Source organism: Plectropomus leopardus, chromosome 4, assembly GCF_026936395.1.
Source record: "Plectropomus leopardus strain MGB_pleo_1.0 chromosome 4, ASM2693639v1, whole genome shotgun sequence".
NCBI lineage: Eukaryota > Metazoa > Chordata > Actinopteri > Perciformes > Serranidae > Plectropomus > Plectropomus leopardus.
This window is the reverse complement of record NC_142179.1, coordinates 39143869-39160315: the sequence shown is the minus strand read 5'-3', so window position 1 is coordinate 39160315 and position 16447 is coordinate 39143869. Positions and strand designations below refer to the sequence as shown.

At 39.8% G+C, this 16447-nt stretch overlaps 1 protein-coding gene across 3 annotated transcripts in view; it reads left to right on the top strand.

Moving 5' to 3' along the window:
- Positions 1-16447, top strand: part of zfr (zinc finger RNA binding protein) — a 57936-nt gene that overhangs the window by 19204 nt on the left and 22285 nt on the right. For all 3 annotated transcript variants that reach the window (XR_015776507.1, XM_042488369.2, XM_042488370.2), the window contains exons 3-9: positions 242-521; positions 5577-5715; positions 11494-11712; positions 12207-12442; positions 12815-13018; positions 14035-14350; positions 16215-16396. Coding sequence is in view for 2 of the 3 variants with exons in the window: in XM_042488369.2 (XP_042344303.1) it covers positions 242-521; positions 5577-5715; positions 11494-11712; positions 12207-12442; positions 12815-13018; positions 14035-14350; positions 16215-16396 (1576 nt within the window). In the remaining variant the exon portion in view is untranslated. The remainder of the gene's footprint in view (positions 1-241; positions 522-5576; positions 5716-11493; positions 11713-12206; positions 12443-12814; positions 13019-14034; positions 14351-16214; positions 16397-16447) is intronic.

The following is a 16447-nucleotide window of genomic DNA, read 5'->3' as shown; positions in this document are numbered from 1 at the left end:
GTCAAATTCATCTAATAATTAATGGATTATAGATCCGGGTCCGTACACGATTGTTTCTGGGTCCGGACTTGGACCGTGGTCCACCAGGTAGTGAACTATGATGCATGATATACCTCTCTCTAGTGGAGACGTGATGATATCATCGTCTGAAATTATCACCACACCCTCAATAGGAGGGATGCCACTAAGCTGCAATTGGCCAGCTAACCTTTGTCATTTGTCTTTTGTGTCACCTTACCAGTCAGCAGCCAGCTGCAGGGGTAGCATACACACATCCCACCACAGTGGCCAGTTACACAGTTCATCAAGCACCTGTGGCGGCACACACTGTGGCGGCAGCCTATGCTCCCACTGCAGCCACAGTTGCTGTAGCGCGGCCTGCGCCTGTTGCAGTAGCAGCTGCCACTGCAGCAGCTTATGGAGGATACCAGCCAACCCACACTGCAACTGACTACGGCTACCCTCAGCGCCAGCCTGAAGTCCCTCCACCACCACCACCAGTCACCTCACAAAACTACCAGGTATTCCATAAGGTTTTTTTCCTTTCAAGTCATCTTAAAAGATTACAGATACTGTTAACACCTATTTTTTGTCATTTTTGATATCTGCACTGAATTCACGTGTTATTCACGTGGGGGTTATTCAGGGTGGGGGATGGGACCAGATGTTCTGCCTTCATAATCTGGAATTTTGAAATGGAACATGTTTTTATGCATTTGGATATGTATTTCAACCCTGTACATGTCATGAAAAGATATGGAAATGGGGGGCACTGCAAATTTAACCCCTGAATGCAGTGGCAGCCGTTGTTCAAAATGACTCTAAATATGAGTGAATGTTGCAGAAAACTGATTTATGACTCTTCATTATTGCCAAAATGTGTTCATGCTAATTTTGTTTTCACATTATTCTCAGGCAAAACGCTTTTAAAATGCATCCTTAAAAAATTTATGAGGGAAAACAAATCAGGTCTGGTCTTCTGACTTCTGATCATCTACAACCACCAATTCCAAAAAAGGTGGGACACTGGGTACAATGTAAATAAAAACAAAATGCACTAATTTGCAAATCCTCTTTTACATTAACAAATACAGTTCCTGTTTAAAATGTCTGCTTGGAACAGACTGAATGCTTTTTCCTGCCTGCAGTTATCTCCAACAACTTGACACTCGACACTGCGCCTCAAAAGTGCTAAAGATAAATTATGATCTTTAGAAATAAAAAATATGAAATCATAAACTGCCTATTCTATCTTGCTGTACCCCAAAATAATTCTTAAAAAGATCTGAAAGCACTTGCATCTCATCAGTATGCAACTTACCTACTGTGTATTTCTACTTCTACTTCAGAGGAAAACATTTTACTATTTAGATTTTTACCACTTTTACCTGACGGTAAGATGTGACTGGTTAGGTTTCAGATTCCAATTTTACTCACAAGTTCTAACATTCAAAATATGACACAGTAAAATATGATGCATTATTATTCACTAAACTTTCCATTAGGACTGGATCAGAATAAACAACTATTTGTTAACTAGGTAGGTATTCAGTTGTCAGTTTAGGGATTTAAGGGATTTTTCCAGACAGCAAATGTGATTGCAGCGTTGTTGGGGGAAAAAAAATCCATCTTAATCTTTTAGATTTGTTAGATTTAGTTTGCTGTGATTGTGTTTGTTTTTGTCCATGATAATAAAAATGCATCAGAATGCAAACACTTGAGCCTCCCAGCAGCTCACCTCAAGTCGAGCCCTTCCCTGCAGTGCAGAGAAGTCAAATTTGAATATCTTACACAGTAAGGTGGACACTTTTTATTTCAGACTATTCCGAATTCCGAACACAGATTTTTGTATTGTGTAACTGTTGTTTACCTGTCAGTAAAACTATTGGGGGTCAGGATCCTGGGCTTTCCTTTAGGCCCGTTTCACACAGCATGCGTCAGCAGTGCAGCTCATGCATTGTTGACAACACAGTCCTGCCGTGTTGTTGACAATGCAATGTTTTCAAACAAAATTTATTGTGTCAGCAACTTATGAGATTCTGTCCACAGAGATTCTGTCAGAGGGCTTTTATTTTTTATAGGGAAGCAGGGAAGTTGGAGTGAAACAGACAGCTTTGTATTTCATCATCTTTGTGATAGAGAGACTTTTAAACTGCGGTAAAAAGTAGTGTAGAGTCAATATAATCACCAAAACACCAATTTTAGTGCCTCTATCAGCTGACCAACCCACGCTGCATACGTTAAAAAATTGTTGAGCTAGATGTGCTGCAGCTGAGACACACCTGTCAAGCACTGCTCAGTTGGGCAGTGTAAATGCTCTAACTTGTGAACATGTTAGCTCTAACTTGTTAACATGTTAAAAACAACAGGTTAGGCACTGCTCATGCATTGCTGATGCGTGCTGTGTGAAACAGACCTTAGCTGACGGTGAAGCCATGTACATTACAGTCTTTTTTAAATTAACAGAGATTGCCACCAACGAACTGCCAAAGCTTCAGTTATTTGCTGTTGATCAATGCTGATGCTCTGGAGCCTGTAAAATGGTATCTGGGTTAGCTCCAGTATTAGAGTAGAACTGAGAGCTTCACCTTTAAACAGATGTTAAGTAAATGCTGATAATGCCTGTTGTTTACTTAATTGTTGACACAATTTAAATCTGGTAACTTACTTACATGGTATTTATAGTCTTACTATTAACAGTTAATACTTTAATTCAGGAAAAAAATATTTTGAATACTTCTTCCAAAATTGCAAATAGCCTTCCAACATTCTCAGTTGGAGGGTGGCTGTAAAGTAAAGCAAGATGGTGTTTGGCCAAAATCACTAAATCTGCCCGTTAAAACACACCAAAGTCATGGCTACTCGCAGTCAGACTGTCCGCTGAAATACACTAAGTAGGTAAACATTAATTATCAAATAAGTGTATCAGTCGCTTGCTTTAATTATCACAATTACAAAGTAATGCATGGATTTAATTAAGGTAGGTATTTTGCTGGCAGTTAAGTTATTAGTTTTATCTGTTGGTATGGCATACTCACACAGTGTAGAGTTGCAATGGCATAGAGATGCTTATTCTGTAGGCTCTCTGCTTATGCTTGTTGACTCCAGGGGTCTGAAGAAGAGTTCAGTTATAACATTAGTATATCCAGCATGAAGTGCAGTCACTGAGCTGCAGTGGGACACTAGTGAAACAGTCTTTGACACAACTCTGCTGAGTGGAGCAGCATATTATCAACAGTTGGCCAGAGTTCTGCAGTTCTTTGGGTCTGGGAGCAGAAGCATTAATTAGGAAAGTTACATCACTGAAGTTTGAAATGTTGAGTTTACTACAGTGTACATTAGTCGGTGTCTCTTTCCTAATTTGTTGTTGAATGTAATGTTACTGTGCAGAATCCATGCTTACTTAGATGAGGATATGCTCAACTCTGCAGAGTCTCAAGCCCTGCCCCCACCCCTGCACACAGCTACAGAGCCAGTTCACTTGTTTTTTTTCGGAAATAAATAATGAATGCATCGCATGGCCAAATCGCACCAAATTTGACATGGCACGTACTTGGGTCTCTCAAGATATGGGGAGGACACACTAACACAAACACGCACACAAAGTGATTCCTTGCTTTATTGTTAGATAAACATATTCCATTGAGTACAGGAACTGATAAACTTTATTTATTTTGTAAAATATTTTCTCCTTTTGAATTTGCCTGCAACAAGTTCCAAAACAGTTTGGACGGGAGGCAACGAAAGACTGGGAAAGTTGTGGAATGTTCAAAATCACCTGGAACATTCCACAGGTAAACAGATTAGTGTTAACAAATTAAAGTATCATAACTGAGTGTTCAGAGGGGCATCTTCAAAGAGCTCAGTTCTTCACAAGCAAGGATTGTCAGTTTATGAAAAACTGTGGGCAAACAATCCAACAGTTTCAGAACAATGTTTCTCAACATGCAATTGCAAAGGATTTAGAGACTTCATCATCTACAATCCATAATATTATCAAAAGATTCAGAAAATCTGGAGAAATCACAAGACAGGCAAGGTTGAAAAAAATTGTCTCTGACCTCTGCATGACACATGATACATGATACATGACTTTATCAAGGATATAACTACATGGGCTGTGAAAAAAATAAAGTTTTTCAGTTTGATCATAAAATATCATGTCTTTTTACTGTACATAACTAATTATAGATCAAAAAAGATTTGTAAATCATTGCATTCTGTTTTTATTTACATTTTACAGTGTCCCAACTTTTTGGAATTGGGGTTGTATATCTTTGCATAACATACAAATTAAAATCTTCGCAAAAATGTGTTGCTTTTATCGCTATATCTCACAATTGCCGTATGTGACATTTAAGATCTTGAACGGGTTTAAAAGTTGAAACTTTGCAGTAGTCTTCAGCAGAACCCCCTAAAGCATTTTAAAATGCTGTTTTTGTGATTGCATCTGATCATTAATTACATAAATAGTATTTAAACATAACTCATTTGGATTTGATGAAATAGACCTTGAGAGTTGCACTACAAACAATCACATCATAGGCAACCTGACAAACTGAAAATTTAACATCAGGAATGTCAACGGTTAACTGATATAACTGTATAGTTATCTGCCGTAGAAATGTCTGCCTTCACTCCAGCATAACAGAACTAGATGGTACTCAGCTTGTGTTGCTAAAAGTGCTAAAAAAGACATTCAACAAACTTAACAGCAATGTCTCTCTCTAGAAATCATGACCTGGTTACTCAAGACAATCCATGAACCGTGTTGTGATTAATTTTATATAGGAACTTCTTTCTTTCTAACGAAATACACCTGTCAGTGGAATCACCACACAGAGGGAAGTGTGTACTGAACTAGCTAACCTTATAGCTCAGCTGAGGAGGACGCCATAGATGTTTAATTCTCACGCTATCACGAGCACGGGCCTCTAGACCATGAGCATGCCTCCTACTGTGCAGTGATACAGTTGCTGGGTGCAGATTGGTAGAAAGAAAACAGTTCCTACATGAAACTGCTCACAACAAGGTCTGCTAGATTATCTTGAGTCACCGGGTCATGATTTCTTAATTTGCTGTTGAGTTTTTCAAATATATAAAATATTTTTGGAGCTTTGAGCACAAGCGGAGTGTTCTCTAGAATCTTAATGAAGTAGTTAAATGTCACTGCACGTGTGGTTGGGGCTCTCAATAAATGTAACTTCCCTGCAAACAATTGGTTGGATGGTTTGGAAACTACCCTCACTCTAAAGTTCACATGATAAATGTACATTTTCACAGCACAGAACCTATCAGTGCAACACAATCACATTAAGCGGCAACTTTTTGGTTTGAGCAGAAATTCTGTTTTTATTCACTAGCTCTAAGTGGTAAATGGACTGAATTTAGTATCCCACCTTTAATCAAAGCGCTTTACAATTTGCCTCACATTCATCCATCCACGCACACACGCAACACCAATGGTAGCAATTTGGGGTTCAGTGTCTTTCCAAAGAACTCTTGGACATTTGGATAGGGAGAGCCAAGAATTGAGCTGCCATTTCTTCAGTTTTGTTTTATTTTTTCTTTTGCAGGACTCCTACTCCTATGTCCGGTCTACAGCTCCTGCTGTGGCTTACGACAATAAGCAGTACTACCAGCAGCCCACTGCTACAGCGGCAGTTGCTGCTGCACAGCCACAACCCAGTGTGGCAGATTCCTACTACCAGACAGGTATGCTATTTACACGCTCAATTCATTGTGATTCACTGATACTCCTTTGAAACAACAGTTATACAGTGGGCACGGAAAGTATTCAGACCCCCTTAAATTTTTCACTCTTTGTTATATTGCAGCCATTTGCTAAAATCATTTAAGTTCATTTTTATTTATTTATTTTTATTTTACTCATTAATGTACACACAGCACCCCATATTGACAGAAAAACACAGAATTGTTGACATTTTTGAAGATTTATTAAAAAAGAAAAACTGAAATATCACATGGTCATAAGTATTCAGACCCTTTGCTCAGTATTTAGTAGAAGCACCCTTTTGAGATAATACAGCCATGAGTCTTTTTGGGAATGATGCAACAAGTTTTTCACACCTGGATTTGGGGATCCTCTGCCATTCCTCCTTGCAGATCCTCTCCAGTTCTGTCAGGTTGCATGGTGAACGTTGGTGGACAGCCATTTTCAGGTCTCTCCAGAGATGCTCAATTGGGTTTAAGTCAGGGCTCTGGCTGGGCCATTCAAGAACAGTCACAGAGTTGTTGTGAAGCCACTCCTTCGGTATTTTAGCTGTGTGCTTAGGGTCATTGTCTTGTTGGAAGGTGAACCTTCGGCCCAGTCTGAGGTCCTGAGCACTCTGGAGAAGGTTTTTGTTCAGGATATCCCTGTACTTGGCCGCATTCATCTTTCCTTCGATTGCAACCAGTCGTCCTGTCCCTGCAGCTGAAAAACACCCCCACAGCATGATGCTGCCACCACCATGCTTCACTGTTGGGACTGTATTGGACAGGTGATGAGCAGTGCCTGGTGTTCTCCACACATACCGCTTAGAATTAAGGCCAAAAAGTTCTATCTTGGTCTCATCAGACCAGATAATCTTATTTCTCACCATCTTGGAGTCCTTCAGGTGCATATTTTTTGAAATGGTCCAAAATCCAGTGGTCAGATCCTGTAGGCTTTTTTGACGAGGGAACCAGGGCGACGTTGGCCTCCCAGTGGCTTACAGAAAAACGTCATCCTTGGGGCACTGTATTGCAGTGCCTATATGTACAAGGATGGATTGTGCCCGGGCTCCTGATGCTCAGTCCCCAAATACTCCCCAAACCTGCCAGCACGTGGAGGTGGGCATCTCAAACACAGCTTTGTTTACAAAAAGTAAAGGCGTCTGAAAATACTTGCTTCACTGTTCGACTACAGTATCAGAAAAATGACAAACTTCATAACAGTATGTTATGAATAACACATGCCTTATTGTGCATGGAGTGCCTATAAGCTGTATATCACCACCACAGCCTAAAGCTATGGCAAAAACATAAAATACAGTGTTAGGTGACAGAAATACTCAGTGATCATCTGCTGGCCGTGGCCGCTTTTGCCAGTTTATGTTAGTGATCCTGAAGAAGCTCTCCAGTGAGTTTCCAATCGCTGAAATGATATTCAAACACTTCATTCAAACTCGACAGAAACAAAAAACTTACTTAAACAGTCATGGCTTCTCAGTCCACTGTTCCAAAAATTGAGTATGATGCGAAATGCTCTATACTCTGTATTTCCCCTGACTGTCAGCTGATGGTGGAGCAGCGAATCTAAGTCGTTTTTTGGAGACAGAATCAAAATAAAATAACCAAAAAAGCAGATGTACTCAGCCCCAACATCAAGCATGGTTACAAACACACAGTTTCTCAGGTTTGTAGTTAGGTTAGAGTAAAAAAAAACCCAAGATGCTGTGTGTTCCCAGTGCATGGGGTTTTGAGATAAAACAGACAGAGCATACTGAGCATTTTCTTCACCAAAGAGCTGGTTTAAATTGTTCACTGCTGCAGCATGTGCTGGTTAGCTAGTCGTGTTTGTTCATATTACTGCTGCTCCACTCCGCTAACGTTAGTCTCAGGGTGATGATGTAGAAAGTATGAACAGTATAACTCACGTTTGCTTCCTAAATGTAATTATTAAAACATAAAATTAAAATAAGCTTGCAGCGATTGCATTTTGTGAAGATGAATTACAGGTTTACTGCCTGGGTGCTGCACTGCTCTTGTTGTTGCGTTCTGCCTCTTTTGTTCTGTCAACATCACTTCATCCTATTTCTGAATTGATGACGAATTGTCTGGGTCCGTATCTAGATTAATCTAAAAAAATGTCTCTCCCATCCCTAATTTCAAATGTCAAAATCTTATGCTTCTTAATGATATTTATATTTGTATTCAACTTTTTTTTTTCCTTTTTTTTGCTTTTGATTTACAAGGCATTTCTTCTTTCAGTGTTTTCCATTAATTCATTTCAACACTTAAGATTCCAAAATTATTTTCAGCTTGTAGGTTCTTTAGGTATTGCAGTTCAGCTTTCAGCTCTGCAAGTTTTACTTTTGAACTTCCAGTTGTTTCAGCAGTCCAGTATATTGCACTTTAAGAATCCCTTATAATGAGAAATGTGCTGCAAATTATTTTAACTCTCAAGATTCACAGGCATTTTCCGCATTGGTGTCTGCTGCTTAAAAAAGATTTTTTAACAATGTATTTCAGCTTTTAGTTTGTGGATGCAGTTCAACTTCCAACTCTGCAACTCTCCTTTTCAACATAAAGATTTTTTTGGCAGTGCAATGCAATTGCCCCTCAAGATTCTCTGAATTCCAGCAATGCTTTGTGATTTATTTTATGTTGCTTTCAGCATTCACACACATTGGGCCTCATGCAGCAACATTCTCTAAAATTTGTCTTAATTTTCTGGTAGGAGAAAAAATGAGAGCAGTCCAGATGCACCAAACATTCTGAACCACCCAAATCTGCTCTGACCAGGTGTGCTCAGTGATGAATCCCACTTGATCCTAAGTCACCTGTTATAGCACAGGTGATGCCTGCTAAACACTATATAAGGGCAGGTTTTGTGTCATGTGCAAAGACTCTGACACATGAACAAGACTGGAGTTATGACACCAAAAAAAACTGTATGAAAAAGAACTTATGCAGTAGTGAAACTACTAAAAAATAAACTTAAACAGAGTAGCCTCAGAGGGCTTTACAGCATACGACATCCCTCTGTCCTTAGACCCTCACATTGTCTAAGGAAAAACTCCCAGCAAAAAACCCTGTATTGGGGTTAAAAAATGAAAGAAACCTCAGGAAGAGCAGCTGAGGAGTGATCCAGGATGGACAGACGTGCAATAGATGTCGTAAATAACAATTGAATTACAATAATGATAAAAAAGAAAGAGAAAGAGAGAGGGAGAGAGGGGAAGAGATGCACAGTAATGGAAACAATATCATATCATATAACAATAGTGATAGGTGTAAAATTACTAAATGCACTCTATGATAGCACGTGCTGCTACATGCAAATATTGTAGGTGTTAAGAGTTCCATGTGTATATTAATAGTGGAGGCATGACGCATAATAATGGCAGTAGAAGGTCATGTCAAGCAGGATCACGGCATCGGCGCAACCAGGACCCACAACACAGGCGTAGCTTCAGACAGGACCACAGCAATGGCAAAACCGAGGCCACGATCAGGGCGAGCTGGAGGTACAGTATCAGTGCAGCCACAGCACGAGCATGACCAAAGGCATGGTCACAGCACCAGCACAGCTATCACCATGATCAGGTGCAGCCAAGATTGCAGACAAGGGAATGCTCCTGAGAGGCAACGAGGTTAGCGTAATGCAGTAAACAGACATGAGCGTTTGTAGATTGAGGGAGTAAGAGAAGGAAAAAGGAGCTCAGTGTATCCTAGAAAGTGCCTCGGCAGATTAAACCTATGTCAGCCTAACTAGGGGCTGGTCCAGGCAACCTGAGCTAGACCTAATTATAAGCTTTATCTTAAGTCTACCCGTAAAAGTGGAGACAGTGTCTGCCTCCCTTACCGAAACTAGAAGATGGTTCCATAAAAGAGGAGTGTGGTGGCTGAAGGCTCTTGCTCCTGTCCTACTTTTGGAGACTTTGGGAATCACGAGTAATCCCGTGTTTTCAGAGTGCAGTGATCTTTAGGGTTGGTAAGGAACTATGAGCTGCGACAGATAGGATGGAGCCTGACCATTTAGAGCTTTGTAAGTAAGGAGGAGGATTTTAAATTCAATCCTGGATTTTACAGGGAGCCAGTGCAAAGAAGCTAAAACACAAAGGTTTAAATACATTTAATCAATCAAAATAATTCAAATGATTCAAAGAAAAAGCAATTCCTCATACATGCACTATACATGAAAGGTGGAACCATGAAATGTTGAAAGTGACTTACCTAAAAGAAATAATTAATTTTGTAACTGTTTTAGTTGCACTTGTTTATTTTCATATTTTTGGTTTGTGTGAAAAAACATACATTTGTAAAGCTGTTATCTAATATAGTTGTGGAGTAAAAAGTAAAGTATTTCCCTCTGAAGTGTAGTGGAGTAGAAGTGGAAAGTGGCATGAGATTACGGTAATCAAGTAATGTAACAGTAACCTCTGATTTGTACTTAAGTACAGTATTTACATAAATCAAAATTTAATTAAATGATATTAATGCATTTTTTTGAAACATCTTTGAAACAAGATGCTTTTCTCTTATCTTGGTATGAGTTCTCTGGACCACTTGATAAGAAAAAAATGGTGACTAACAAAATAACAACAAATTGTGGGTATTAGCAAAAATAGGAGAAAATGTGTTTGTATATTGTTTGTTGCATGAGGCCCATTCTTTGAATGAAAGGCCTTTTTGTTTTTTAATTGTTCCCTGTGAAAATTCTAAATCATGTCATAAGAAGATAATACAGAGAATGACCATTTGATATTACACTGCTGAAAATGGCTATTTTTGTTAAACAGTCTAAGTTAATGGTGGCGACAACTGCACTGCGGTTATGGTGGCTGCTTCACAATTAAACACATTTTAATGTGAAGCAGCAGATGGAAAATATTCCCTTTTTGCATTCATTGTAACTCAGTGTTTCTGTGCTGTGCTTTAAAGACAACCACACTGTTACTGATCAAAACAGTCAGTTGGAATGTGAGTTGTTGTCTTATTCCTGCTCACCTTGTTGCCACAAAGGAATAAACAGTATGGATAACACTGTGTTATTCAGAGGTGGCTCCAGAGCGGAGCCAATGCCCTTGTAAGGGAGGCACGTCCATGAGGCCATTTTTCTTTAGGCCAAGATATGTCAAGAAACTCCAACACATGCCTCCAGTGGCATGAGTGATGGAGCCAATCAGATTCTGAGGTACGGTCCAGGGCACCATTGTTGGTGTCAGGAATGAAATCAACACTGACTCGCTGGTGGATTTAATTTGGAGATGAACAAGGAAAATTGTACTATGAGTACAATAAGTACAGTGTTAAAATTCCACAACCAAAAACCATGTGGACACATGGACAATTATTAAGCAATAGCCCACAATGTAAGAAGAGGCAAAAAAAATTCAATTACACAGCACAAGTTGAAGGAGCTGTCACGGGACATTTCACTGAAATTGTACCTTGTATGATTTCATGTAACAAATAAACAATTAATTAAGATAGAATTGATAGAATCATAAATAGTGTAAATAAGTTTGATTTTATGAAAATCTTTACATAAAATTGAAAGCTCGTCCACTTCAGTTTGCTCATTTGTTTTTGCCATATTAGCAAGAAAATCCAATCCAGGCTAATCCAGTGGTTTAGTTGACAGACAGATCAAGTAGAACTCTCCAACTGTGCCAGGATGTAGATGGTGTTGGCATGTTAATTTAACAGTATGTGATCATGAATTTGCTGTACATTAACAAAAATGAGTTAAAGAGGTTTGTGTTCCACTTTTGTGTTTTCTAGCCCCCAAAACAGGATACAGTCAGGGGGTAACTTCATACACCCAGAGCCAGCAGACTCGACAGGTGACTGTGATAAAGCCAGCTGCTCCCAGTCCAGCCTCATCCACTTTCTCAATCTACCCAGTGACCTCTACTGTCCAGCCTGTGGCCGCTGCTGCATCTGTGGTCCCCTCTTACTCCCAAAGCCCAACCTACAGCACAAATGCTGTCACCTACTCTGGTAAGCTTTGTTACTTCAAATGAATGCTGCTTGAAAATTGGACAAAAAATTGTTCTGGGTAATCATGTAACCATGTTTTTTGTCCTAATCCCGATTGACATATTTGGTGGATGGTCTTGCAGTTTTTTTCCAAGTCAAGGGGAGGGTTCAAAGAAAATACTATTAATGCTTGGGGGACAGCTAGTACTTTTAATCCCACTCCTGCTTAAATAATGTTTGCACTGTTCCTTGTGAAAAATTTGCTTAAGTCATGATGACATTCCTGTCATCCTTATCTGCACGTGGTGTTTAGTTTAATTCAAAAATGTTAACAATTGTTAAGGATGAGTGTTTTATCAACTGTTAGCATAGCCTGCAAATGTGCTAAACTAAGATGGTGAACACTCTTAACATACCCACATACCTTTGCTTTTTAATTTATGCTCTTCAAAAGGCTATGAAATGAGCGGGCAGTGAGTTAGTTATATAAGTAAGCCTGGTTGATATTTTTCTAGGAACCTCATACTCAGGCTATGAGGCAGCAGTTTATTCTGCAGCCTCCAGCTACTATCAGCAGCAGCAGCAGCAGAAGCAGGCAGTGGCAGCTGTAGCAGCAACAGCAGCATGGACGGGGAACACTTTCACCAAGAAACCCCCTTTTCAGAGTAAGCAGCTGCGGCCCAAGCAACCACCTAAACCTCCTCAGATCCACTATTGTGATGTCTGTAAGATCAGCTGTGCTGGCCCACAGGTGAGTTCAATATATTCCACAATTGCACCATTTTGAGTATATACATCCTAAAGCCAGATTCATTACTGGACATCGAAGCGAGTATGAGCGTTGCTGAACCTGTTGTTTTTTTGGGGTTTTTTCGGTGCCCGTGTTAACAAGTTAGAACAAAGCAAGTTTAATTGAAATAAACAGACACATGGGTACCTTTCATTTCCTCAGCACTTGAGAAGGGAAGAGGCGAAAGCCTTGGATGAACGTAGATTAATTGATATTTTTAGGTTTGTTGTTTAAAATTTACATGTAGCAACAAAATCATTAGTGTTCCAAGCAATTGCAGGACAACCAGTTTGATTAATGGCTCTGTCTTTCTCCAAACATTATATGCTTTAGACTTACAAGGAGCATCTGGAAGGCCAGAAGCACAAGAAGAAGGAAGCAGCACTGAAGGTTTCCCAGAACAGCACTAGCAGCGGCAGTGGTGGAGGGGTACTGGCCCGCAATGCTCAAAACCAGCTCCGCTGTGAACTTTGCGATGTTTCCTGCACTGGCGCAGATGCCTATGCTGCCCATATCCGTGGAGCCAAGCACCAGAAGGTATGAATATGAGTGGAACATGAAACATCAACCTTCAGTTTGAAGGCTAAAAGTGGTATTAATCCTTGTTAAACAGTAGTTAACAGACAAGACAGCCCTCTGGCGCAGCTCCATCTCTTTGGACTTGGGATTGAGGAGAACATTGTGATATATTGTATCCTAAGTACCTCTGAGTTCAAGTAAATCGTATCCATTTTTGTCCCTGCTCATGATACTAAAAACTCTTTTAGAATTTTTTATAATTCCCTGTATTTGTTGTCAAAATGTCTTGATTGTAGATATGAATTCCCATAAAATAAATCCATTTATCCATTATCTATACCTTCTTACCCTGTGTTGATGAGGGGGCTGGACCTTATATCTTCTCACATTGGATGCATACCTGCCAACACTCCTGATCTTTGCGGGAGTCTCTCTATTTTTAACCCTTTCTCCTGCCCTGCCCCTGATGTGTAATTTTGCATCACACAGCTGATTGACAGATCGCAGCAGACTGAAGGCACAGCACAGTGACAGAGGCAGACACACAGTTCTTCCTTGCATCACAGTGCCACAGCATCTGAACAGCGGTGGGAAGTCAAGTGAATTCTTCAGACTTCTATAGAAGACATTGTTTCAGTCTCAGTTTTAGTCAGACTTTTGATGGAATTCTTTATCAATCCATCATGCTAGTTCATGCTACAACTGTCCTGTCAAATGAAGGCAACCACCCTCCCCAGCCTTGCCCACAAAACAAAACAAAAAAATCTTAGCATGTCTAGTCCTTGGTAGGAAGCAGAAAGGCACATTAAGATCAAACAAACTTCACAGAGAGGGAGGACAACAAACAGACAAGAAAATGAAGTGTACAAACCACCTTCTCAGTAAAGTAATAAACAAAATGTTATATTTAACGACAACTATCATTAAAAAGTCCCAAAAAAGAATTTGAGGGAAACTCACTAGTCCACTGTGTTGTTGGTCTGTTGATTAAAAACCTAACACCTGCTGAAAATGCTCTGTATTCTCTTCTCCAGGTTGTGAAGCTTCATACCAAACTTGGTAAACCAATTCCCTCTACTGAGCCCAGTATGGTGCCTCAGACGTTGTCGTCAACCACAGCTGCTCCCAGTAAAACCACCACAGCTACCCTGAGCAGTTCCAGCACCACCAGCTCTCAGTGTGTGGCCTCCTCCTCCCCTGCCACTGGCTCCACAACCCCCTACCTGAAACATGTCAACATAGTCAGCAGTAGTATGGCAGGTGTCAAGAACCCATTAGCCAACAATCTTTCTGCTGCCAACTCTGCCTCAGCTGGGAAGAAAGTCAACACCCCCAAGATCAATTTTCTTGGTTAGTAAGCACACACTGAGGGTACTTGGCTTGAATACATAGAATTCAAATGTGTAGGTTGAGATAAGTTGCTGCTTTTATTGCTGTCATCTATGAGTAACTTGACATCACATTCATTTCAAGAAAAAAAAAGCAGAGACAAGAGAGCAGAAAATGGTGAACAGTCAGAGGAGACAGACCCTAAGCTGCTTAAATAGCACGTTGACAGATCGCTGACCGATCAGCAAACTTTCTGTTGCTGCTGTTGCATAGACAAGACCCAACCTGCTGTGAACCCTGGTGTGGGGTTTCACTGGCTGGATTTTATACAGCCACGACTCCACAGCCTCCACATGTAGTCTTCTTGAGGTGGGAAGTGAGGCGGATGGGAAAACAATAAGTGGCATTCAATGCTGATATTGCAATGGCCGCCAAGAATGAATCAGTGTACGGAAAATACTGCAAGAACAGCTAGATATAGCAGTTTAAGTTTACTTAAAAAAAGATTCATTGTACTGTACATGTAGAATTTGGAAGTAAGTAAAGTTTATTTGATATACAGTAGCACCTTTCAAGGGGCTACTGTATGTACTGTGCAAAGAGCTTCACTGAAGTAAAACTGTAATAAGTTCATAAAAGATTAAACATCATTAGTTTAATTACTGTAGTTCTACATGGTATGTGATGCTGCTTAAGTAAAAGTCAGGAATACTGAGTTACATGTTATGTGCATGGTCTAGTGTGAAAGAAAAAGCACTAAATTGTAATATTGAATAGCATGACAAATTGATATCTTATAAGAAATCGGCACATACAGTAAGTATCATGATAATATAGAATTGAGTGATAAGCACATTATCTCAACCCTACTATTGTGTCAGCAGGTCAGATTTACATACCATTCGAGGAGCATACATGCTCAAAGAAACAGTCAAGGGTGAGCTGTTAGATGGAGAGCTGCAGGTGATTGGCTCTCACTGCGCTTTGTGTAAATCAGAGCTCCTCCAACACATCATGGAGGTTAACATTTCTGCTGTGCAGTGCCATACTGGTTTTTTTTTTGGCTGTGATAGTGTTTTGGTTGAGTGCCAGATGTGTCAAAGGAAACCTGAAAGCCATAATAAGTAGCATAGTCATCTTCCAATGTACTAGTTACTCTAGTTATTATGGCTAATGTTACAAAGACCTGCCTGCTAACAAAGTGGCTAATTTTCAATTTATTTTTGGAGCATCAACTGAAAATCAATTGTAAGTTCCTCAGATCTTATCAACCCCCTACCCCAGACGAAGCTTTGATTAACCACGGATATTTCTCACTAAAGCTTTGATGCCCTAAAACAATCCTAATCAGTTATTTTTTTGGGTGATAGAATCAGCTATGTGATGTGATGGGATGCTCCCTGTGCTAAAAGTTGTCTAAATGTGTTGGTAGGAGTTGTTAATTTGATACATTTACAAGTTTACAGATGTGCTCATTGATCTGAATGGCACATTTTGACAATTTGAGAATTAATACTCTGTTGTATGATGCTGTACTAGAATGTAACATTTTAAAACTATGTGTTTACAGTATTCTAAATGGCATATAAAGGCTCTTTTTTCCAGTTATTATTCTTTTTAAGAAAATCTTTTTTTTAAGCCACTTGATTATTCCTAAAAATCTTAAAATTATTAGTTGTTAGTCATAGAACTATCTGCGCTGGTTATCATGCTCATTCTGTCAGCCAATATTATCTGTTGTGATTACCACAGAAAGAAGTCACTCTTTATCAGAATTCCTCCTCACAGAGCCTTATCACCAACCTTGTCACATTGTCTTTTTATGTGGAATTATTTAGGTTGAACTGTTCTTTGGTTAATCAACATGCTAATTTCTCATATGCAGGTGGAAATAAATTACAGACCACAGGGAAGATGGAGGAGGCCAAAGTGGAGACTTCTAAGCCTGCAACATCCTCTTCAGCTACTCATGACCCCAAGACTGAAGTTTCAGATGCTCTATCCACATCGGCCCTGGCTGCACTGCAGAGTGACGTCCAGCCTGTTGGTCATGACTATGTTGAGGAAGTAAGTTGATATACTAATGCATGGGCCAGAGTCAGCCTGCACTCGCTATGC